Source organism: Capricornis sumatraensis, chromosome 17 (genome assembly GCF_032405125.1).
Source record: "Capricornis sumatraensis isolate serow.1 chromosome 17, serow.2, whole genome shotgun sequence".
Taxonomy (NCBI): Eukaryota; Metazoa; Chordata; class Mammalia; order Artiodactyla; family Bovidae; genus Capricornis; species Capricornis sumatraensis.
Window position 1 is genome coordinate 37,011,967 of NC_091085.1, and position 25,886 is coordinate 37,037,852.

Sequence of the window (25,886 nt, forward strand, 5' to 3'; positions counted from 1 at the left end):
CATTAAAATCAACTCTTAGCAATTTTTAAGTATACAGTACAGTGTTACTAACTATAATCACCAGGAAGTTTGTACTCTTAGACCAACATCTCTCCATTCCCTTCACACCCTCGCCCCTGGCAATTCTTATTCCACTCTGCCTCTAATAGTTTGGCTCTTTTAGATTTCACATACAAGTGGTGTCACACAGTATTTGTCCTCTCTATGGTTATTAACTTAGCATAACGCCCTTACGGTCCATCCATGTTGTCACAAATGGCAGAATCTTTCTTATGGCTGAATAATATTCACACACACACATACTTAACTGAAAACCTCCCTGGTGGCTCAGACGGTAAGGCATCTGCCTGCAATGTGGGAGACCTGGGTTCAATCCCTGCGTCGGGAAGATCCCCTGGAGAAGGAAATGGCAACCCACTCCAGTACTCTTGCCTGGATAATTCCATACATGGATGAGCCTGGTAGGCTAGAGTCCATGGGATCACAGAGTCGGGCATGACTGAGCAACTTTACTGGCTCACTGCTTCCTTATCCATTCGTCTGCTGATGGACACCTAGGTTGTCTATCATCTCATTGCTGTTGTAAATAATGCTGTAGTAACATGAGAAGGCACATATCTCCTGATATTCTGCCTTCGCCTTCATCTTCTTTGGATATATACCTGGTGGAATTGTTGGATCACATGGTCTTGATATTTTAAGGAATCTCCACACTCTTGCAATGGCTGTACCAATTTATATTCCCATCAGCAGTACATGAATGTCCCCTTTCTCTGCACACTTATAGTTTTTATCTTTTTGATGATAGCCATTTTTAACAGGAAGAGGTGATATATTTCACTGTGGATTTAAAAAATTATTTAGGCTGCACTTGGTGTTCACTGCTGTGAACAGGCTTTCACTAGTTGTGCCGGGAGTTACCCTTCACTGGTGCAGCCTTCTCACCGCAGTGGTTTCTCTTGTGGCACAGGCTCTAGGTGCACAGGCCTCGACAGCTGTGGCACGCTGGCTCTAGAGCATTATGCAGATCTCCTTTTGGATCTTGTTTTAAGTCGAATGTAAAATGGTATTGTTGAGGTAATTGGAGAAATCTGTGAGGGAGTGAGGTCAGTGGGTAAATTTTGGAGCAAGTAGTGTCAGGGTTCCCAGAACCTAGTCCCCTAGCTTCATCAGGGTGGGTGTGGGGTCTGTGCTGAGCCTGGGTGGCAGGGTCTCTTCTGGGACGGCTCATGCATTGTGATAACAGCCGTTGTTTCTAGCTGCAGAGCCTGAATCTCTGTCCCTCCTATAGGGTCTGAGCTAATATCCTCTAATAAATACTTTCTCCTTAGGTTAGATTGTGTTTTAGTTTGTAACTGAAACCCCTGGCTGATATAGGAGGCAAGAGTAGATGTTTGAAGACATGAAGGAAGCTATTGTCATAGTAAAGATGAGTGATGCTGGTGACTTCAATTAGGGAACTGACTGGAATTGGGAGTTAAAAGCATGTTGAATGCAGTTTAGAGGTAGAGTTAGCAGGATTAATTGGTGATTAGATTAAAGGTAAAATAAGGTGTTAAGGATGAGTGCCAGGATTTTGAAATGAAAAACTAGTGATGCAGATGCCATTTACTGGAATAATTACTGAGGAGAACAGGGAAAGTGTGCAGTTGACCAAATGTTCTGATAGATAACAAAAGCATGCCAGATAGATAAGCCCATAAACAGATAAAAACAGAATGTATTATAAAATGAGCTGAAAGAAACTGTGAAGGAAAGGCAAAAAAATGACAAAACTGTATTTTGAAAAACTGAGAAATGGGAACATTTCCCAATGAAATAGGAAAATAAGATAATAAGGTATGAAAATATAGCTGGCAGAGCTCAGGAAATAAGAAACTTAAATAATTTCAGATGAACAAATTAAAAGGAACACAAGAGTAATAAGACGCCATAGATAATTTTATAATGGAAATTAAAGATGGAGGAAAAGTAAAATACTAAAGAGATAATAGGCATATGAAAAGGAAATTCAACCTGAAAGAAGGGAGTAAAGGAAAAGAAAAGCAAACAAGTAGAAAACACAGAATAAGCTGGAAAATAAACTTTTTTAAAAAGTCAGAAAATAAATACAACAGGACTGCAATGACAGTGAAAATGATAATTTTTAAAAATACTTAAATTCAGTCAAAGCAAAATATATTTGAGTCTTTAGCTTCAAAATTAAGCTAAGAACTCCTTTATTTCTAAGAGGAAATTCTTAGATTTAACCATACTTTTATCCCTAAGAGAATACTTTATATAATTTTCTTCCCCAAAGTTGGACTGCCAATGTATTAAAATATGTTAATTCTAATCCTGTCAGATTGCTTTTTCATTTATACTCTATAGTCAGCAACACTTGAGAACGCCCTCCTCACGGCAGCACTATGACTTATTTTTTAGCCAATCTCTTTGATAAAAGGAAATTATTTTTTAGTCTTATATTTCTCCAACTTCAGATGTGGTATGTTCTGATTCATTTTATGGATTTTCTCCTTTGTGAATTATCTGTTCGCATCTTTTGTCTTTTTTTATTGGGTTGTCTTTTTCTTATTAACTGTGCAGTTTATGCCACAAATTATTATCTTCTCATCGCTTTAGACAGCAACCTCCAAATCAGTGTTGAATAACTGCGACAACAGGTATTCAATGGAATGGCTCCAATATTCTCTGATTATAAAAATCAGCAGGAAAAAAACATTGTGTAACAGTCTATTATATTTAAGTAGTTTGATTTTATTCCTACTTTACCTTGAGTATTTCATTAAGAATGGCTGTTCCACCATCGACTATTCTTTTTCCTCATGTCACTCAGTCGTATCTCTTTGTGACTCCATGGACAGTGGCCCGCCAGACTCCTCTGTCCATGGGGATTCTCCAGGCAAGAATACTGGAGTGGGTGCCATGCCCTCCTCCAGGGGATCTTCCCAACCTGGGGATCGAACCCAGGTCTCGCAGATTGCCGGCGGATTCTCTACTGTCTGAGCCAGCATTCCTCATGTTAATTGCATTGTTGAATTTTTCATTGTTAAAATGTTTATCATTAATATACAGATATTTTCAGATAAAGGTAGAGAAACAATGTACTTACCATTTAAAAAGCTAATTTTAAAAATTTAATTGCCTCCTCTTAAACAGGCAATAAGTTTACTAACTTATTTTAAATTAAGTAAATAAATCAATAAAGTAACTTATCACTATTTATTATTTTTTAATAAAATGCATTTGCAGAAATGTCATCACAAACTAGTGCTACAAAAATAAATATAAAACAAATATACATGTTTACATATGTTACTTATAACATAAATATACATTATTTACATGTTCAAAATTCAGAAACTCCAGCATGTTTTGTCCATGATTCTTAACATGTCTAAAGTAGGGAAAACAATAAAAAAGCACAAATATACCACACACCATCTATATTTTTGCTTCAAAAGACTGTTCAATACAAACATATAAACACAGTAATTTCAAGGGTATATGTTCTAAGAGCAAAGTTAGGTGTCCTGTACATTTTGTGACTCATGTTCCATTCTGGTTTGTTCTCTCATTGGAAGACAGACATCCTTTATGGTACAGATTAAAATTCTCTTTTACAGAAAGGCTTTCTGAAGAAGTTTTTTAAAATAAAAATGTCACTTTACTTGAAAGCCAACAAAAAAAGTTATTTATTAAACATATATCTAAAAGGAGCTTTAATCAATGAAAACTAAGAGTTGGATTAGAAAACATCAAAAGGATGGAAGAAAGACACTGTAATTTCTGTTTGATGTATTCTGGTAATTTTTCATTTTCTCCATACCTAAGTGAAGCAGAAGAGAAAAAGATAAAATCATAACTTAATCAGTTGGTTTGTATGACTACCAAAAGGCACAGTAATTCTTCAATGGCAAAAGGCAGTGCAGAAAGATTATACAAAATTATTTATTAAGACACTAAAACAGTCAATTTGTATCCTTTTAAAATAGATCAATTTCTAAACGTATTTAAATAATAAAATAGATCAAAAAACTTGAACAGATTTTACACAAGCTGAAAATCTAGATTCCTCATTAAGTTGAAGACCCTAAAGAAAATACAAACTAAACACATTATAATAACATTTCCATTAAATATCAAAATTTTCCGAACTACCATATCAAGTAAAAATCTGAACTTTTATCTTTGAACATGGGTTCTACCCATTTTATACCTTTATCTTTCCACTTTCTAGAACATTTGGAAGACGTTTTAACAAGACCCCTCAACCTGTGAGTTCTTTAAATGATGGTACTGCATATATATACACAAAAGCAGTTGGTAAACACCCACAAACTATGTTTAGCCCAAGTATTTCCTCCACAATAAGCATTTTTCATAAAGTAGCATGTTTCTGTTGGCATCATTGGCACCCTACCTCTTTTTAGTAAGTTATAGTTTGAAATGTGGAAACCAAACCACTGCTTTTTGTTGTTGACAGATTTTTCTTTGTCAAAATAAGTATTGTATTAGCCTGGCATATACCCTCATTCAGAATGAGTATATACATTCAAAAAATTCTTTTAATCATTAATCACTTTACATTGATACAGCCTTTCATTTGGGAAAAATAGTCTGGTTATCTATTAACGACTTCTTGTTTCTGTGTTCTTTTATATAAACTAAGTATTAATACATTACTTAGAAGTTCATTACTTCTGAAAAGGGTCAACTCAGACTAAAGGAACAGTAAGGCTAAAGCAATCTAACCAACTGGTGTGGATAATACATTCCAGCTACCTTGCATTTCTGTAGATAATCATAAAATATGTATTAAAAAGACTATGAGCTGCTTTGAATATGTAACAGTATAAATAGTAAGATTAACTTTGTCAACATGAAAAGAGTAACTTAAATCATTTATTTCAGCATATAGAGAAAAAAAATTTTAGCAAAGGGCTGAATCTCAACCAGTATTTTAAAACTTACCTAGTTGTTTGACCATCTGGTGATGTATAACTAATAGAAGACACTCCTGCCTGCACGACCAACTGGGACCCATCATTAAACTGAACCCACACAGCTCCACTAGTTAACTAGAAAAATAGTAAGCATGCAAAATTACTATATAGCAGAACATAAATTCTTAAAAGGTACTCGTGTTTAACAGATTTTTCACATAGTTAAAAAATAACAACAAACCCTTCAGGTAACTACAAATTTGGGGCTGTGATGGCAGCAACATTTGAGAATATCCATATTTTTTTAGGTGATTCCTTTAATAGATAGATAGGACATCAGAAATTAAATTTATTCTACATAAATCCTGTTTTCCATTAATTTCTACTAGGATGTCTGAACAAGTGTTTTTCCTTTCCCATAGTATTTCTAAGAACAGATTTAGAAATTTACCAAACAACACTTCCTTAGGTTACAATTTTCATCCATTCTTTGTTCTTAGGCCATGAGAATTTTTGTTCTGCCAGAGAATGTTACATCTTTGCTTTTGAAACTTGTTCCTTTAGTTAATGTGCCTGCCACTCCAGAGTACAGGAATCCAACACTTGGGTTTACATCCAGATTCTGCCAACTAGTAGGAATGTGCAAGTCAACCTATCCATCATAAGCCATAATTTTCCTATCTATGAAAGGAGGAGATGGCCTCAACTTTACTAGGTTTTATTTTGGGAAATAATGTGACAATGTATGTGAAAAACATGGTAGTAGGGAGGTACTCGACAAATGCTGTGTTCCCTTCCCTTTATTTCCTACCTCTATAAAGGACTAAGCTGTATTTTACTTCACTGGTAAGTAAAAATTCCATGTGCTATACTCAAAAGTCTCCAAAATTCAAGTTTTCAGATAACATGCACATATAGGTTTACACCTACATAAAATTCTTTAAGTGTAGAACCAACTTTAAAATGCAAAAAATCTTTTCTGCCAAATCAAAGTTACTCTACTAATATAGATTACAAATTTCTAAAACTTAAAATGTCTTAAGGACATTCTCAAGTCCTAATGTTTAGCCATTATCATGACCGCTACTTTAAAGACAAATGCCAAAAACAGGTCACCTAGGCCCTAGCAAGCAATTTGCTTATCAACTAGTATCTAGAGTTTTCCAAGTGTATACAAATAAAAAATTTTTTAAATTATTAATGACATACCCAATGCAAAAAAGGTGTAAAAACTTTCTTGCAAAGAGAAATCTTTATATTTTTTGGTCATTGTCAATCACTGTGGAAACCAAATTACTACATACTTAGAAAATTTACATGCCTAAAAGCTTCTCACCTGTGTAGCCCAACCAACATTTTTCACAAAAACAGACTTCAAAAGTTGTGCTGATTTAGGGAGACAATCTTTAAGACTTCTAGGAGAGCTGTTTGTTTCAGAAGCTGCACCGGTAAGGCCAAGTCCTTCATTTGTAACCACCTACAAACAGTAAAAGAAAGGAAGATACCATTCCTAAGCGTTCCAGTAAGTCAACCTTAGCAAAAGTAGATAATGACCAGATTTTCATTATCTTAACTTATAAAAAAGAAAAGATAAAAAAATTATCACATTATAGAAAATGCATAGGACAGGAAAAAAAATTTCATTTTGGCAGACTTATTCATTTCCCTAAAGATATAATTTTTCATAGCTACAATTATAAATGGTTGTGAATACAAACACACAACACAGATCTATTTCTTTAATCTTGTATTTTACTACATTGCTATATCATCTTCATTGGCATGATAGTTCATTTGGTAAAAATAAGTGTTTTTTTAACCATGACCCTATCATGGATATTAAGGAAGTTAATGATATTTACTAGCAAAAATAAAACTATATATACGTTTAGTATATTTGGTGTTTTCCCTGAGGAGTCAAGTTAGGCCTCGCTGAGGTGCTTAAACTGAGAGCTGGAGGAGGAGAAAGAGCCATTAAAGGGTTCAGGAAAAGAACAGCAGGTCAAGTGAACAACCTGTGAGAAGGCCCTGAGAGTGCTGGGGTAAAGTAGCTCAGGATGAGGCTAGACAAGTAGCTGGGTGACAGTAAGACCACAGTCAGGTGGTTTTAATTTTATATCAGGGACATTAGGCAATCATTGAAGAGTTTAAAGTACAGAAGTGACATGTATTTACTTACAGGAGGATTAAGTCCTGGTGCCTGTTTTGGAGAAGCAGTACTATTTATGACCATTCTGTTCAGAGATGGTGGCTCTCGCATTGGGTAGTTTGGATCCACAGGAGGAGGAGGTATTAAGGCCTTAGGTGAACTAGAACTACTTGGTCTTCTGAAGGAGAAAGACATGTCAAATACATTCCCTTAAAGCTTTCAATTTACAGAAAACAGAAGAATGCTCATAATGTAAACACTAAACTTAAAAAAAAATTTACACATTTTAGTCATATTTAATAAATTTTCAAACATTTACCTTCCTACGATTATGGGGAAAAAAGGAGCACTTCCACTTTTCTTTTCCTCTTCTGAAATTATGGATTCCAGTGCTAAACAAATACAGTGGCCCTGTTTTAAAAGAGTGGTTTCTGTCATTACTTCACCTATGTCATTTGTAATGTTAGTAACTGGTTAAGAAAAAACCTACTAAAAGTAGGTACATACCTCATTAGCATGGTTTATATACATTTTTACCTCCTCTCTTAAGCTATTAACTTCACTTTCACCTTTTAAGGTGTAAGATCTGCCAGTCTTTTCGATCACCTGAATTAAATCTTCTGTTTTGTGTATCTTTGCTCCTTAAAAAATAAGCAGAAAATCCTTAATCATTTCTATAAATATTCAATATATGTATATATATGAATATATATATTATCATACTCCAGTATACAGTAGCTCCTAGATCAAGGTATCATTTACATTTACTCATTGGCCATTAATAAAATGAGGCTCTCAAAGTAGTATTCCAATAAATATATGCCATTTTTTGGGTATATGTCCATTTAAGTTCTAAGAAGCAGCAGCATATCAATCATAATGTTCACACACACACACACACACACGTCCATTTAAGTTCTAATAAGTAGCATATCAACCACACACACACACACACGTCCACTTAAGTTCTAATAAGAAGTAGCATATCAATCAGAATGTTGACACACACACACCCATGCACGCTGTGCTAGGGAATTCCCTGGTTCTCTAGTGGTTAGGATTTTGAGCTTTCCTGTGGCCTGGGTTTAGTCCCTGGTCTGGGAACTGAGATATCACAAGCGCGTGGTGTGGGCAAAAAAACAACAACTGTGCTGAATTAAAAAAACCCACAATTACAAAATTACAAGCTAAAGGGGCAAAAAATAACCATTTCTAAATGGCACTTACCATCATAAAACCAAACCTCAAAATCAGCACCAGGGGAATTCTCCATCAAAACACATTTAGCATATCTTGTAAAATAAGTAATTTTGGGAGATTTAGATCTTACAAGCTGTACAAATCTGGAAGCATATTGATATTTTCGCCAGTACTTTTCTAGGCAGACAAAAGAAAGAAATTACCTAATCTTAGGGAATGAAAATGTTGACATAAATTCAGTAACAGTCTTAATATTTATTTCTACTTTTTCTCAAAAATTTAACTCAAAAGTTAATAATTCCATTACCCACGGTTAATAATCCTATTAAAAATAAAATATTTTAGGGATGGAAGTCTACTATTTTAATATAAAAATTTTTTAGAGATGGAAGTCTACTATTTTAATGAAAATTAAAGACAGTATTAAAATTCCCAAGATGTATGTAACAAAATCTGATAGATTAGTATCATGACTATTAAAAAAAAAATCTCTCCTTGAATCACTGACTCCTTATTAAAAGTAAGATAATGACTCTAGGGAAGTTTTAATAAATGAAATGAAAAGAGTTCTAAGATAACAGAACCAAATGAGTTTGAGAAAAAGAAATGTAGCACTTTTTATATGAGTAAAGTACAGCATGCTAAATTTTTGTAGTTCCCTGTAACCGTGGTCATTCATGGGCTTCCCTGGTGGCTCACAGAGAAGGCAATGGCACCCCATTCCAGTACCGTTGCCTGGAATATCCCACGGACGGAGCCTGGTAGGCTGCAGTCCATGGGGTCGCTAAGAGTCATGAGCGACTTCACTTTCACTTTTCACTTTCATGCACTGGAGAAGGGAATGGCAACCCACTCCAGTGTTCTTGCCTGGAGAATCCCAGGGACGGGGGAGCCTGGTGGGCTGCTGTCTATGGGGTCTCAGAGTCGGACACGACTGAAGCGACTTAGCAGCAGCAGCAGCTGGTGCCTCAGACAGGAAAGAATCTGCCTGCAATGTGGAAGATCTGGGTTCAGTTCCTGGATCAGGAAGATCCCCTGGAGGAGGGCATGGCAATCCACTCCAGCGGCTCTTGCCTGGAGAATCCCCAAGGACAGAAAAGCCTAGTGGGCTATAGAACTGGACATGACTGAAGTGACTAAGCAGCAGGAGCAGCAGTGGTCATTTATAGTATTTAACAGTCTTGCCTACCTGCTTTTATTCTAATAAGGTTAGGTTGGATAGGTTCTCTCATTTGCTTTTAAGTCACCTTAGCGAAGTCTTATTACTCAGTGCTTAATTTTCTAATTCATAATGCCCAGAAACTGAACTGGGAGTCAAATTTGGTTAACCACAATTACAAGGGATCATTATGTAGCCCAGAAAGATTTCAAAAGTAAAAAACCAGATACTTCGTGTTGAATTTTTAACACTATTCTAGACAAATTGTAACTAAACAAATGCACAAAGTATATTTGTGGACACATGACTAATATTCCAGAGTTAGTTTTTCCTTAAATAAAATAAAATTCCATTTTAACACAGAACATGGCTGAACACTGAATTAGTAAGGTACAGCACATCTCTCCAGATACAAAGTTGTAAGAACATAACTTGCAGCCCAAATGAAGTCAAGATATTTATAATTTATGATATCCACATGTATAGAGTTTATCTCTATGGATTTATATAAATCCATTATCTAAATTTATTCCCTGGTAAATTTACATACCTGGTAAATTATCAAAACTGTACCTACTGATATTATCAGTAGGTGAGGGTGGTCTATCAGCAAGAGGAAAACCTCTTCCATCATTTGGATAATAAATAGTGATCTGTCAAAAAATTTAAAAATTCTAATTATATGCCATAAAGTTAACTATATTTTGTCACTAAAATTATAAAAGAGCTCACATGAATATTAAATTTTATCTTTATTGAAAACATAATACTCTCTAAAAGTAATTTTTTCACTGTTTAAACTTAAGCCTGAAGTTTAGATTTTGTTACTAGTTATAATTATTTTTTAAACCACACTACTTTATTTATAGTATGCTATTTTAGTTTTTGAATTCCATATATACTATCATATCAGGAAAAGTAATTTAAAAAATTGTTTTGTAATAGAATGAATGGAATGGTAAATACTTAAGTGATGAAGCTGCAAGATAATAAAAGTGAATCCACATTACCATACTCCCATCACTAGATATCTGAAGAACTTCTTTCACATATTCTTGAGATGCATAATCCTTCAGAAGCTCCACACATACCTCCTCTGAATCAAGTATGCTCACCTAAAAAAAACCAAAAACTAAAATCAATAACAATTATTTATCAGAACATTCTGACATATATATTAGTGAAGAGCAAAGTACTTACCATGGCAGAAACAAAAAAATTAACATAAAAATAAAATAGCTGCTTCACTGCAATAGTCTAGATCACAGGTGTATTTGAGCACAACTGTGAAACATAAGGAGTAAAGGTGAGATGGTATAATGAGGTGTGAAATAACCAATGAGCAGAAACGAAGCAGAAGGTAGGGTGGAGAATTTAAGGGCTTTGTAAAGAATAGCACTCCAATTAAAGGCAAGACTGGGTGAAACGGAAAACAGGATGAATAGGGAATTAAAAAATAAAAGTCACTATTCCCAATACACACATTAAAAAAAAAATCCTCTACTTATTTTTCATATTCCTGTTAAAACATCAATAGTTTGAGATGTTTAAATAGTTATATTTTCTAGTTTATCTTTTTGAGACTGGATTAAATGTAGAAACAATGAAAACAAAAGATAATACTATATTAATTTAGTGATTAGGATTGTGAATAATATTTAACACAGCATTTGGCCAGTATTACTTCTAAATGTTTTTCATTATCAATAATTTAAAGTTCATATCAGTTCACCATTCTTAAAGTATCCAGAAGAAAACAACAGCTATTGTTCCATAAACATGCAATCTCTTTTCTTTTATGTGAGTTTATCAAATACATATAAAAAATACAGGGACATTATAGAACTGAAAAGATACCATGCTTGATACCAAAAACCATATACTCAAGGAAATCATACAGTGATTTAGAAAAATAACAGACATACCACGGCCTTTTTGGTTTTCTGTCGGATTGGTTTTAACCTATAAGCAGTCAAAGGAGATGTAATGCTTCGTAATGTACGCTTCTGATAGACCAACGGTGGCTCCACACCCCTAGCCTTGCTTTGTTCAGAAGAAGGATCTAAGCCAAAAATAGATTCTTGTTGAATTATTTCAGGTTTAGTGTGATATGCAGTCATATATTTCATGGTATTCAAATGTTTTACAGAACGTGCATTATCAGAAGCATTGGGGCTCCTTTTGGCTCTTGTATCAGTCTAGGCGTTTCCTGATGTGTCCTGCAAATCTGGGCGGCCCTGGAAATCTCTGTTTGGGCTAATACTGTTGTGCTCAGTAGTTTCTCTTAAATGAACTACAATATACATAAAATAAAGCAACTTAGTGAATAATTAAAGTCAAGTCTACACAAAACAGTGTCATGCTGGTTACAACAGCATACTTTTTTATGAAGAACAAAAGAAATCTAGTTAAAAAAAACCAAACTCATAATTTTTCAGTTTAAGATATGGCATAAGGGACTTCCTGGCAGTCCAGCCATTAGGAATTGGTGCTTTCACAGCTGAGGGCCCAGGCTCAACTCCTGGTCCGGGAACTAAGATCCCAGAAGCCATGCAGTGCAGCCACAAAAAGAGAAAAAGATATGGCATAATAAAATAGCAACTTAAAAAAAAAAAAAGATAGTGACTTTAAAAGGATATTTCAAGCTAGCCTGCAAAAGAATACCTTTAAGTCTAAGACTAAGAAAGAAAAGATACCAATATGAAATTAATTTTTCAATCAAAGCAAAACTGCTGCTGCTGCTAATTCGCTTCAGTCGTGTCCGACTCTGAGCGACCCATAGATGGCAGCCCCCCAGGCTCCCCCTAGTCACCTACTAAATGGGTCACCTACTAATGCTAAACAAGCAACTGCCAATGCTGCAATAAATATAGATTTGAGAGGAGTTCCCAAATAATCATTCCACATAACATGTAAGCTAAGGACTATTTCATTTTTACTTACAAAATATGCAACTAAAGCCAAAACACACTAAAATATACAAAATAGCTTTAATATCATTAATACTTAATATTACAAATGTTATTTGTAGCTACATTTCTAAAAAAGCTCTTGTTGAACTTTACCTATTTAAATTTTATATATCAACAGTTCTAGAGTTCAGATGGAGACATCATTTTTTAAAAAGCCCTTAAAATGATGAGCATATAAAACTGTGTAAGGCAATTTTTCTAATGCTAAATCTAAAAGTCTGTATCTCAGTTTTCCCCTTAAATGACTTTTACATGCTTTCCCCTCCTCACTACCATTATTATAGGAAATATCTTATATCAAATAATATACTTTAAAATTGCAGCAGCACTACTAGAGTATTATAAACAAGGTTACCCCAGGCATGTCCATGTTACCAAATGAGAAGTATGTATAAACACAGTAGAAGGTTAAGTACAAGATTTATGCACAGGGCAGTTTTATAGTTTAAAACACATAAGGCTGAATTATCAGCTTTAACAAGTACACATGAGAAGATTAATTATCTTTTGGGATCTTGAAAATAATACACACACACAAAAATAGACTTGTGGTGACAAAACAACTCTACTTAAATTACACCCATATATTATGTACTTTGTCTGAAGTAATATGATACTTAGTAAAAAATTATCTTCCCCTCTCCATATGTTTCTTCCATATGTTTCTTTTTTATTCTCACTTTTCCCCATAATTATTTTCCAATCCACTTCTGTGAATCTAGCATGTTCATTAAGGAGAAATGTTTAACCTTCAAACTCTGGGTCTATAAATGAAATAATGACTTAATTAGGTTTTAGTAGCTGTGTAGTGTTATGCAAGGTCCCACTGGTATACTGTGATATCCATACCCCCATATAGTCAAAAATAAAATCAACCATCTTTTGATTATTTTATAGGCACTGACACAGGTACTTATTACAGAGAGACTGTGAGAGCAGAGGGGTTTAGAGACTAAAGTCTCTGAGCCAGACTGTGTGGGTTAGACTCATGTCTATTTATGGACAGTGTGGCTTGGCAAATTAAGCTTTGAGCACTATAACGTCCTCATTTGTAAGACAGGACTAATAATAGTGTCTTCTTTGTATAGTTTTTGTGAGAATTTAAAAAGTTAATGATCTATGTTAAGCATTAAGGACAGTGGTTGATAGAGTAAATACTCAAAATGTACTGTTATTACTATAACTAGGTTTATTCAAAATGCCATTATTTCCTTAAGAAAATCTAAAGAGAAAACTGCAATGCTTGCTAAGTGGCCAAATTATTAATATTTTATTAAATAGTCCATTAAAAACTCACCATTTATTTGCAGATTCCCAAACCATTGTTGCACCGTTTCAGTCTGAGGTGTCTGGTCAGGAAATGGAAAGGGAGCTTTTCCTGGACAAAGATGATTGGAGCTAAAGAAAGAAAAAAAAATTTTCCATAAACTAATAAAAAATTATCTGATAATAACTTTGTAAAATAAAAATACTTTAAAAAGAGAGATTTCTTTTGATACGAACACCTAAAAACTTTTAATTAATAGTAGAACTCAATATTTACATAACTAAATGGTCTCTACGAAGCTAAATTCCTATGCCAAAATGCCCATGGCACTGTGACACTATTTCTATATGGCTACTATCCTCTTGTAATTTAAGAATAAAAATCAGAGGGGAAAAAAAACCCAAACACTAGTCACTAAAAACCTAGTCTTCATGTGAGAAGCAGGTAACAGTATGATTCCTCATCACTTAAGCTCAGAATGATGCTAAAGCTGAAACTCCAGTACTCTGGCCACCTCATGTGAAGAGTTGACTCACTGGAAAAAGACTTTGATGCTGGGAGGGATTGGGGGCAGGAGGAGAAGGGGATGACAGAGGATGAGGTGGCTGGATGGCATCACTGACTTGATGGACATGAATCCGAGTCAACTCTGGGAGTTGGTGATGGACAGCGAGGCCTGGCATGCTGCGATTCATGGGGTTGCAAAGAGTCAGACACGACTGAGTGACTGAACTGAAATGAACTCTCTATTTGTGTGTGTGTTTATGTATGGTTACTGTTAAGAGTACTTTAGGGATCACACGTTTAAAATATGATACACTGCACTGGAGACCTGCTTCATATAAAATTAAACATGACACTAAAAAGTAAGTATTAAACACATACTACAGATACATCCACGAGCACATATACTCATTTTAATTCTTAACTACAATTCAAAATTATCATTCTGATTTTCTATTAAAAAATAGAAATCATAGTTAAGAAGTGCCCCAGGAATATCTGATAGGGTTAGAAAAAAGATACCCCCAACCTTAGTTACAAGCAGCTTCATGTCTGTGATAATACAATGCTTATCTAAAAGTAAAATGCTTTTGACAGAATTATTCTTACAGTGCTTGATTGTTATCAGGTCCTTCAAAAGATCCAGAACTATTGGATGTCTTTTCCTTAAAGAAGTGAAAAATATTAGCTTCGTTGTTTGTGGGTGAGTATCTTTCATGTTCCTCCACTCCTGATCGTTTGGATTTTGAAAGCATTTCTGCTGAGTAACATCGTTCCATTGTATATGTTTTCACTCGAGACTGACCATGAGAAGTCTCAGATCTATCAGAGGAATGGGCTCTACGAAGGTATCGAGAATGCGGCCTTTCTTCTGCTTCTTGGATTACTCTTCCCCTTCCACTATTACTGGTTTCTTGTTCTTGATTGCCCCATGAAGTATAAAAGCTGCTTCCATCTCCTGAAGAAGAAAAATCACTTGGATTTTTACTCTTTGGAAATATAGTCATTTTATTTGGGAGTGGCTGTTCAATCAAAAGTCGTCTTCTGTCAAATAAACTACCACTTATACTGGTACTGGAAGAAGCTGTAATTGCTGTAGAAATTGTGGCATGTCCACTATCAATCGAGTCTTCTACAGTTCCTAAATCCTTACTTTTTTTTGAAGAGTTTCGGGACATAAAAGGATGATCTAATACTGAAGACAGACTTAAACGATCTGCTGGATTTCTACGAAGTAACTGGTGAATGAGGTCCTTGGCTTCTCTTGACAAAAAAGTTGGCATTTCATAATCTGCCAATACTACTTTATTTAATGTGTTCTTGACCGTGTCAGTGTCAAAAGGCGGTCTCCCAATAAGTAACGTATAAAACATACAGCCCAAGGACCAAATATCAGATTCAAGTCCATGTGCACTTCGAGTTGCAATTTCTGGAGAAATGTAATTAGGAGTTCCACATAACGTATAGTGCTTTTCATGTGGCATTTTCAACTGAGTTGCCAGCCCAAAATCAGCAATCTTGATGTTCATATTACGTGTAAGTAAGAGGTTAGAAAGTGTGAGGTCCCGGTGTAATATACCATGCGAATGGAGATATAACATTCCTGTGATGATTTGGTGCATGAAGTGTCGAGCTGTTAGAATGCAAAAAATAAAAGTTACAACTTAGAAAATCTAAAGATTCAGTATTTAGAATACATTATGAAACCCAAGTACATAAGCTAATATTACAATTAGTGAACTGCTTTGTGGCTTAGTTTCACCAACCAAAATACCACTCTGATAATTTATTTTTTCTACTCTAATAATTTTATAATATTCTTTAATATTTCCCTTTAAGACATCTAGGCACTCCTTTTAATCTTTGTCCTTTACAACTGATGAGTTTTCTAATACAGTTAAGGGATGCTTACTTTTATTAAGAATTGAGAATGACTAGAGTTAACTAGGGTAACCAGAAGTCCATAGAAATTAAGAGAAAATATTTATAATTTAACAAAAAATTCATAAATACACTCAAATTTTAAAAAACAGAAAAGCAATCTAAAGTTCCCTTGATGTCCCCATGTTCTGCACGCATACTCAGTAGTGTCTGACTCTTTGCAACCTCATGAACTGTAGCCCATCAGGCTCTTCTGTCCGTGGGATTTGGTTGCCATTTCCTTCTCCAGGAGATCTTCTTGACCAAGGGATTGAACCCGCATCACCTGCATCTCCTTGATTAGCATGTGGATTCTTTACCACTTCACCACCTGGGAATTGGCCAACTATACTTCCTCTTCTGTGAACAGTTTCCTTATATCCCTCATCCATTTTCCTATTCAGTTGTCTTTTTCTTTTTAGGTATGCCTTATTTTTCTTTTTTGATTGCACTGGGTCTTGGCTGCTCTGTGCAGCCTTTCTCTAGTTGCAGCGAGCAGGGGCTACTCTTCACTGCATGGTGCACGGGCTTCACTGTGTGTGCAGAGCATAGGCTCCAGGCACACGGGTTTCAGTAGCTGTGGCACATGGCTCAGTAGTTTCAGATGGCTGGTTGTAGAGCACGAGCTTAGTCTCTCCGTGCCATGTGGAATCTTCTGGGTCATGGATTGAACCTATGTCCCCTCCATTGGCAGGGGGACTCTTAACTACTGTACCACCAGGGAAGTCCCGGCATGCCTTATATTTTAAATATTAATTGGCCAGCCATTTATTTTATAAATATTTTCTTCCTATCTTTAACTTTGAAATTTGTTGAAGTTGCTCAGTTGTGTCTGACTCTTTGCGACCCCGTGGACTGTAGCCTACCAGGCTCCTCGGTCCATGGGATCTTCCAGGCAAGAATACTGGAGTGGGTTGCCATTTCCTTCTCCAGGGGATCTTTCTGACTCAGGGATCGAACCCGGGTCTCCTGCACTGTAGGCAGACGCTTTACCGTCTGAGCTACCAGGAAATTTGTTGACAGTATCTTTTGTCATATACATTCTTGGTTTTAATTAAATTGGTAATTCATCTCCTTCCAATTTTTGTAAGTTATGTCTTATATAAGAAGACCCTACTATATAAGAAAACCCTACAGTATTATGAAAAAATACAGTATTCATCAATATGTATATGAATTTATTTTCAATTTGTATAATGTTCTTACTTTCAATCTAAGGATATAAACATTTCCATGATTCTTAATATGTGTGACCAAATTGCTTTCTAAATGGGTTAAATATAGAATCAAATGGACAAAAAGACTGTCAACAACCATCTTTCTTAGATTTCAATCTAGCCTGCAATCTCAGTTAGCAGGGTAAGATAATTTGAAAACAATCATTTCTAAAACTTCCTTGGTGGTCCAGTGGGTAAGATTCCAAGCTCCCAAATCAGGGGGCCCGGGGTTCAACCCCTGCTTGGGCAAGTAGATCCTGCATGCATGCCACAACTGAGTCTGCAAGCCTCAATGAAGATTCTGGGAGCTGCAACTAAGATGCAGCACAGCCTAAATAAATAAATAGATAGATAGAAAACAATCATTTGTGTGATGATACAAGGACCTTACTTGGTCCTGATCTGAAATATAAAAATGTTACCTCTAAGAAACTGTGGAAGCTGAAACTGACAATGTGTTTGATAGTAAGGAACTATCAGGTGTGATAGTGACTTTGTCCTTACTTTTTTTTTTTTTAAAGTCTGTCTCAATTAGAGATAAAAAGATGTCTATGATTTGCTTCAAAATACTCGGGGGCACTAGGGGAATAAGAAGAGTAAGATGAAAGTATTTGATCATGAGTTGATAGTTTTGAAAGATGACTGGTAAGTTCATAGGGGCTCATTATATTACTCTCTCAGTTTAAATGTTTGACATTTTCTACAGCAAACGGTTTCAGCAGGTACTTGTGTTTGACTTAGAAACTACTTTATAGTCATCAAGAGCATTTTTTCTAAAAAACTTTTCTAGATGTCAAAGGATACACATTAAACTGTGACCAATGATTTAAAATGTTGTTTTAATTTAAAAGAAGGATAGTAAATTTCTCCTTCTACTTTATTTCTGTAACACCTAAATTATTCACATGAATTAACAGCTGTTTAAAGTTTGGTAGGGGGGAACGGTCTCCTTTTGTAGCCTAAAGTAATAATTGAAACAGTTTTACTAAATATTACAAAATAGTACATTCTTCAAAACTACAAAGAGTAAAACTCAGATCTACCAAAAAATTTTTTTTAAAGGAAAAAAAAGAAGTATGGCTTACCTTCATTTTCTGAGAATGGTTTTCTTCTATTTTTTAAATACCTGTTCATTTCTCCATTATGGCACATTTCTAATACTAGGTACACATAATTGTTATCTTCAAAATAGTTATACAGCTGAAATGTAAGAGTGTAATAAATTATAATAGAGAAAAATACCATGTCCTTGGCCACTTTTATAAAATGTGTATCTTACCTCCAAGATAGAAGGATGTTTCAATTGGCAATGTATTTTCACCTCATTTTGGACTCTCTGTACCATTCCAGCTTTGTACATGGCTTTCTTATCTATCTAAAATAACATGAGAATTTTAAACATTCATGATAAACTTTCAAATGTGAATTTGTCATGTTAACTTTGAAAAAAGAAAATATACTTTGAAACATTCTTTAGTCCTTTTATCTACTTTTTAGATCAATTTATTCTGTTGTCTGTTTTCCCCATGCACCCAGCAGAGTGCTTGGCAGAATGAACTAATAAGTTTCTCTAATGCATTCCAATATACTCTATCAACTTAAAGAATTTATAGTTCAACTATCGAATCTATGATAACAACAACAACACAAATTTAGCAAAGTTTTAAAAGAAAACTTCCCTTTCCTTTTTCTACTGGTTTAGGTGTTTCTTAGCTTATATTACTCCTGTTAGATTGACTCCTAACAATCAAGAATAGTATTTTAGCCTGTTACGGTGCAAAACAGAATTATGGACAAGGGTATTCTTCTTATAAACAAATTATTATTTGTTCTTTGATTTCTACCAATTACTCCAAGTATGCATAATTAGAACAGATACCAGATCTAATGAACATCAGTAAAGATAAGGCATTTATTTAAGATATCCTTCAATTCACCTGTTGGCATTACCGTATTTTGCTTAAGCAATGGGCTTTTTACACCATAAAGAAAAGGCTGGCAGGTAAGGAGTTTCTAACATCTCAAGTAGCAAACCTCTCTAGTTATCTGCAAAGTAGAAGTGAGAAACTGATTAATATATTCTTACCATTTTGATTGCAACTTCCAAACCAGTGTGAATGGACTCAGCTCTATAAACACCAGCAAATGATCCTTTACCAAGCAGATTTCCAACTCTAAAATCCTTAAAAGTTAAAATTAAAGAATACGTGTGATGATTTCCAGAAGTAGAAAGGAAGAGAAATAGGAAGGGGCTGGAAAGAGGATAAACAGGATCGAAAGGAGAATTTGCATTTAAAATTCAAGCAGGTATTACACCTCAATACAGCTGGTGTCTGGGGTAGACAGCATGTTGACGGCTTGTGTGTCTGTGAGCTTCCAGGCTGGTTTCTAGATGCAGCACCCTAATGATCTGGTTCCTTAGCCTCAGCAACCTCCTCCCTCCTCCCACCTCCAGCCAACCCCTGAGAGCTAAGGGCTGGAACGGAATCCCGCCGCAGCTCCCGCCGGAGGTAACCGCCATTCCCCTGGAGAAGGGGAAGACACCCTAGCCCTGCTCTAGCGCGGCAGCTCAGGCGGGATCGCTGACCAGGGGCCGCGGTATCTACGGACAGAAGGGCGGGGCCAAAAGGGACTCACCTGTCCCACGGCCGCCGCATCTCCGAGGGGCGGGCCGCTCCGCCCCCAAACAGCCGGGCCCGGGTGGTTGGGACCCTCCCCAGACACTTCGGAGCCAGCCCTGCAGCTGTTAGCTTCGACTTATCCCCTTCCTGCCAGGGTCTCGAGACCCGGCACTCCGACTCCCGCCCGCCCTACTCGGGACTGCCGAGTCTTTTCACCTCGATCTTTTCTCCGATGCAGGTCGCCATATTTCCAGGCCGCGGCCCGTGCTCCCCGGATCAGCTCCCTTCACGCAGTTCCTTCGAGGCAGCACTCCAAGGAGCCAGCGGGTCTTGGCGCCCATCAGGCTCGGTTCTCTAGGCCGCCGCTCTTTGCGACGACAGCACAGCCTCCGAAAGGTCTACCGGGCACCTTCTGAGGCCTGGGCGGCGCCTCCGCGCTCCCATTTTGAAAAACTCCCGCCGGTGGCTGTCCTCAGAGGTTGGAGGTGACGTAAGGAGGCGGGTCGCTCCGAAGAGGCTGAGCCGGGCCGCGCATGCGTGATAGGCGCCTTATCCCGCCCGCCCCTGCACGAGGACCGGAAGTGTTTCGGCGTCCTACAGCTTGGCCGGAAGTGTTGGCAGTTCGGCTTTTGGGAGACCAACTCCAGACGGATAAAAAAGGTAACTTCGAATATGGTAATTTACTCACTTCAGGGTGTGAAAAGGTCCAGCTTCCAATTCCGTAAAGGACGTAAAACAATTTTTAAATTCCAAATACTTAAAGTTGACGGAACAGCTGTTGTTCAGTCTTTTCCGACTTTTACAACTCGTTAACTTAAGCAGCCGTTTACAGCTCAATGCTTACTTACTCCAGTGTTTCATAACTGATATGAGTGGACGCGGTACTTTAAGAACATGGACTCCTTTATTTGTTTTTGTAAATTTCTATTAATTACAATGCTATTTGTGTAATAACTCATGTTTAAGAGATCTTACACACGTGTGATAATGTATGTCGACTTAAATGCAAAACGTATGAGTTACGAGTTAAGTTTTACTTGAGGCAAAATGAGGTTAATAGGCGGGGAGACAGCATTTCAGATAGCTCTGAGAAAATTGCTACAGAGGCAGGAGGGGAAGGTTAGTCTATATATGTGATTTTGGTGAAGGGGGAGTACATTGCAGTCAAGCACATATTTTTTGCATAATATTTCTGCTAGTCTCCTGTTACCTCTACAAGTATTTTAAGACATGTGCTGCTGCAGCTGCTGATTTTCAACACTCGTGAAAGGAGTTTAGGGTGGAGGGCAGAAGTGAGGGACTCTGTGCTCTGTAGAAAGCTGGCAGAACAGGTTTTCCAAATAGATACTTTCAGGAGCCGATTTTATGAGCCCAATTCTTATACCTCCTTATATCTAGAAAAACACTAGAATCCTCATGGTGAAGACTGTTTCTCCTAACTAGCAAAAAGCTTCTTTACGGTCTGAGCCACCAGGGAAGCCCCAAGAAGGAAATGGAAACCCACTCCAATATTCTTGCTTGGAAAATCCCTTGGATAGAGGAGCCTGGTGGGCTACAGTCTACGGTGTTGCAGAGACTCTGACACGACTGAAAGTGACTTAGCATGCATGCATAATTATGCAGAATCCACCCTTCACCTTAGAACTCTTTTGGTGGTGTATACATTTTATGGGTTTGAAAAAATGTATAATGACATGTATCCATCATTATAGAATTTTCACTGCCCTAAAAATCCTCTGTACTCCTCCTGTTCACCTCTCCCACCGCCAGTGCTACCTGCTAAGTCGCTTCAGTCGTGTCAGACTCTTTGTGTTACACTGGGCTGCAGCTGGCCAAGCTCCTCTGACCATGGCATTCTCCAGGCAATAATACTGGAGTGGGTTACCGTTCCCCCCTCCAGAAGGTCTTCCCAACCCAGGGATCGAATCCATGTCTCTTAACATCTCCTGCATTAGCAGGTGAATTCTTTACCTGTAGCGCCTGGGAGGAGAAGGCAATGGCAACCCACTCCAGTACTCTTGCCTGGAAAATCCCATGGACGGAGGAGCCTGGTGGGCTACAGTCCGTGGGGTCTCAAGTTGGACACGACTGAGCGACTTCACTTTTACTTTTCACTTTCATGCATTGGAGAAGGAAATGACAACCCACTCCAGTGTTCTTGCCTGGAGAATCCCAGGGACGGGGGAGCCTGGTAGGCTGCTGTCTATGGGGTCTGACAGAATCGGACACGACTGAAGTGACTTAGCAGCAGCAGCAGCGCCTGGGAAGCCCCACTAATTTTTTACTCTCTCCATAGTTTTGAATTTTCCAAAATGTTGAATAGTTGGAATCATATGGAATGTAGCCATTAAAAGACTAGCTTTTAACTTAGGAAATATGCATTTAAGTTTCCTCCATACCTTTTCATGGTGTGTTAGCTCAGTTGTTTCAGTGCTAAATAATGTTCTACTGGGGCTTCCCACATGGCTCAGTGGAAAAGAATCCGCCTGTAATGCAGGAGAGACAGGAGACGTGGTTCGATTCCTGGGTCTGAAAGATTCCATGAAGAAGGAAATGGCAACCCACTCCAGTGTTCTTCCATGAAAATCCCATGGACAGAGGAGCCTGGTGGGCTACAGTCCGTGGGTCACAAAAAGAGTCGAACGTGACTTAGTGACTAAACAATAATAATGTTACATTGTCTGGGTATATTACAGTTTATTTATCCAGTTACCTGTTGAAGGACATTTTAGTTGCTTCCCAGGTTTGGCAGTCATATGTGAAACTGCTATAATTGTCCTCTTGCAGGATTTTCTAGCTACACATTTTCAACTCCTTTCAGTAAATACCAAGGAAAGCAATTTCTGGAGCATATTGTAAGAGTATGTTTTAGTTTTCTAAGAAACTTAGAGACTATCTTCCAAAGTGGTTGTACCATTTTTCATTCCCACCAGCAATGAATTAGGGTTCCTGTTGTTCCACATCCTCACCAGCATTTGACCTATTATCATGGTTCTGGATTGTAGATGTGTGTAGTTGTATAGCTGTGTAGTTGTATCTTGTTTTCATTTGCATTTCCCTAATGCTGTATATTGTAGGGCATCTTTTCATATGGTTATTTGCTGTCTGTATGTATATCTTTGGTGAGGTATCAGTTGAACTCAGACTTATTTTTTTTAATTGGGTTGTTTCTTTTCTTATTGTTGAGTTTTAAGAGTTCTTTGTATTTTTAAAAATTCCTTAGTTAATTTGCCTGGCTGCCCTGGGTCTTCATTGCCGTGTGCTTGCTTTCTCTCGTTGTGGCAAATGGGAGCTACTCTTGGTTGTGGTCCTCAAGTGTTTCCTTGCAGTGGCTTCTCTTGCTGCGGAGCACAGGCTCTCAGCTCATGGGCTTCAGTAGTTGCAGCTCTCGGCTCTAGAGTTTGGGCTCGATAGTTGCGGTGTGTGGGCTTAGTTGCCCCACTGCTTGTGGGATCTTCCTGGACCAGGGATTGAACCCACGTCCCCTGTAAAAGCAGGCAGATTCTCATCCACTGTGTTACCAGGGAAGTCCCAAGAGTTCTTTGTATTTTGGATAACAGTCTTTTAGCAGTGTTGGGTTTGCAGCGTCTTCCCAGTCTGTGGCTTATCATTCTTGATGATGTCTTTATTTAAAAAAAAAAAAATTTTATTTACTTATTTTTGGCTGTGCTGGGGCTTTGTTGCTGCGCGGGTTTATCCCTGGTTGCTGCGAGTGGGGCTCTTCTCTAGTTTCAGCGCTCAGGTTTTTCGCTGCAGCGCCTTCTCTCGCGGCTGTATAAGGGTTCTAGGGTGCGCAGGCTTCAGCGGGTGCGGCACATGGGCTCCATAGAGAAAAGGCTCGATAATTGTGGCACATGGGCTTGGTTGTTCCGTGCCATGTGGGATCTTCCTGGACCAGGAATCGAACCCATGTCTCCTGCATTGCCAGGCAGATTCTTTACCACTGAGCCACTAGGGAGACCTGATGATGTTTTTTGAAGAGCAAAAGGTTTTCACTTCTTAAAGAAGTCCAGCTTATCAATTAATTTTTTCATGGATTGTGGCGTGGTGTCATATTTAAAAAGTCATTGTCATTCCCAAGATAATCTTAATTTTTTTCCTGTTTATCTTCTAGGAGTTTTATAGCTGTACTCTTAGGTTTATAGTCCATTTTGAGTTAGTCTTTGCATGTGGACATCAGAGACATGACTGAGCGCACACAGGGAGACACGCCCCCCCACCCCACCCAGTTGTTTTATCACCCAGTTGTTGAGATGACTGTCTTTTGCTTCATCCTGTTGCCTTTGTTATCCTTTGTCAATGATTATTCGCTGTATTTCTTTGGGTCTGTTTCCGGCCTCTCTCTTTTTTGTCATTGATCTACTTGTCTGTTCTTTCATTAATATCATACTGTTTCTAAATTGCTGTAGATTTATAGTAACCCTTAATTGTCTAGCAGTATCGCTCCTTCAACTTTGTTCTCCTTCAGTATTCCATTGGCTATTCTGGATCTTTTGTCTTGCTGGTATACAGTTTAGATCAGCTTATTGATAGCCATAAAATAACTTGCTGGGATTTTGATTGGGATTGCATTGAATCTGTAGATCAAAGTTAGAAAAAAACTGACATCTTGACAGTATTGAGTCTTCCTGTCTGTCATCATGGACTATCTCTCCATTTATCTAGTTCTTTGATTTCTTTCATGAGAGATTTGTGGTATTCGTCATATGAATCTTGTACATATTTGTTAGATTTATACCTAAGTCTTTCGTTTTGGGGGTTGCTGCTGTAAATCACATTGTACTTTTCGTTTCAAATTGCACTTGTTCATTGCTGGTATATAGGAAAGCAGTTGACTTATTAACCATGTATCCTGCAACCTTGCTATAATCCCTTACTAGTTTCAGGAAGCTTTTTTGTTGTTGTTGATTTGCTTGGTTTCCTAAATAGGTGATAGTATCATTTGCAAACAAAGACAGTTTTATGTCTTCCTTCCAAACCTGCACACCTTTTATTTCATTGTCTTGTTTTATAATATTGTTAGTACTTCCAGCATGATGTTGACGAGTCATGATGAGAGGAGACATACTTGCCTTGTTTCTGATATCAACAGAAAGGCTTCTAGTTTCTCACCATTAAGTGTGATGTTAACTGTCAGTTTTTTTTTTTAATAGATGGTCTTTATTGAGTTAATGAAAGATTTCCTGTACTGCTAGTGAGAGTTTTTATCATCAATGGATGTTACATTTTGTCAAAAACTTTCTCTGCATCTACTGATATCATCATGTAATTTTTCTCTTTTCGCCTGCTGATGTGGTGGATTACATTAATTTTTGAGTATCGAACCAGCTTTGTATACCTGCGATAAATCTCAGGAATTGGTCCATTTCACCTAAGTTATCAAATTTGTGGGCATAGAATTGTTCAAAGTATTTTTTTATTATCTTGTTCATGTCCATGAGATCTATATTGATAACCTACTCTCTCTCATTTCTGATATTGGTAACTTGTAACCTTTTTTTCTTAGCCTGAGTAGAGTCTTATGAATTTTATTGATCTTTTCAAAGAACTAGGTTTTGGTTTTGTTGATTTTTCTCTGTTGATTTCCTGTTTTAAATTTCATTGATTTCTCTATTATTGTTTCTTTTCTTCTGCTTACTTTTGATTTAATTTGTTCTTTTTTTCCCCCTAGTTTCCTAAGAGAAGCTTAGATGAATTTTATGAGTGTGTGTATGTATCTGTTTATATGTTTATTTTGTTTTTTCTTTTCCATTGTGGTTTATTACGGGATATTTAATACAGTTTCCTGTGCTATATCATAGGACCTTGTTGTTTATCCATTCTTTATATAGTAATTTGCATCTGCTAGTCCTAAAGGCCCAATCCATCATTTCCACCCTCACTCTCCTCCTTCAGAAACAAGTCTTCTCATGTCTGTGAGTTTGTGTTTTG

General features: G+C 37.1%; 1 protein-coding gene across 1 annotated transcript; it reads right to left on the bottom strand.

Annotated features, from left to right (window-relative positions):
* Positions 1 to 3,392: 3,392 nt before the first annotated feature.
* On the bottom strand, positions 3,393 to 20,201 carry PLK4 (polo like kinase 4). Its single transcript, XM_068989911.1, is given in 16 exon segments — positions 3,393 to 3,829; positions 4,975 to 5,081; positions 6,283 to 6,423; positions 7,126 to 7,273; positions 7,415 to 7,506; positions 7,603 to 7,736; positions 8,323 to 8,472; positions 10,005 to 10,107; positions 10,465 to 10,569; positions 11,380 to 11,747; positions 13,724 to 13,824; positions 14,807 to 15,830; positions 18,420 to 18,534; positions 18,614 to 18,709; positions 19,421 to 19,516; positions 20,172 to 20,201. Coding segments are annotated over 16 exon segments (2,913 nt in total). The 3' UTR covers positions 3,393 to 3,726.
* Positions 20,202 to 25,886: the final 5,685 nt, after the last annotated feature.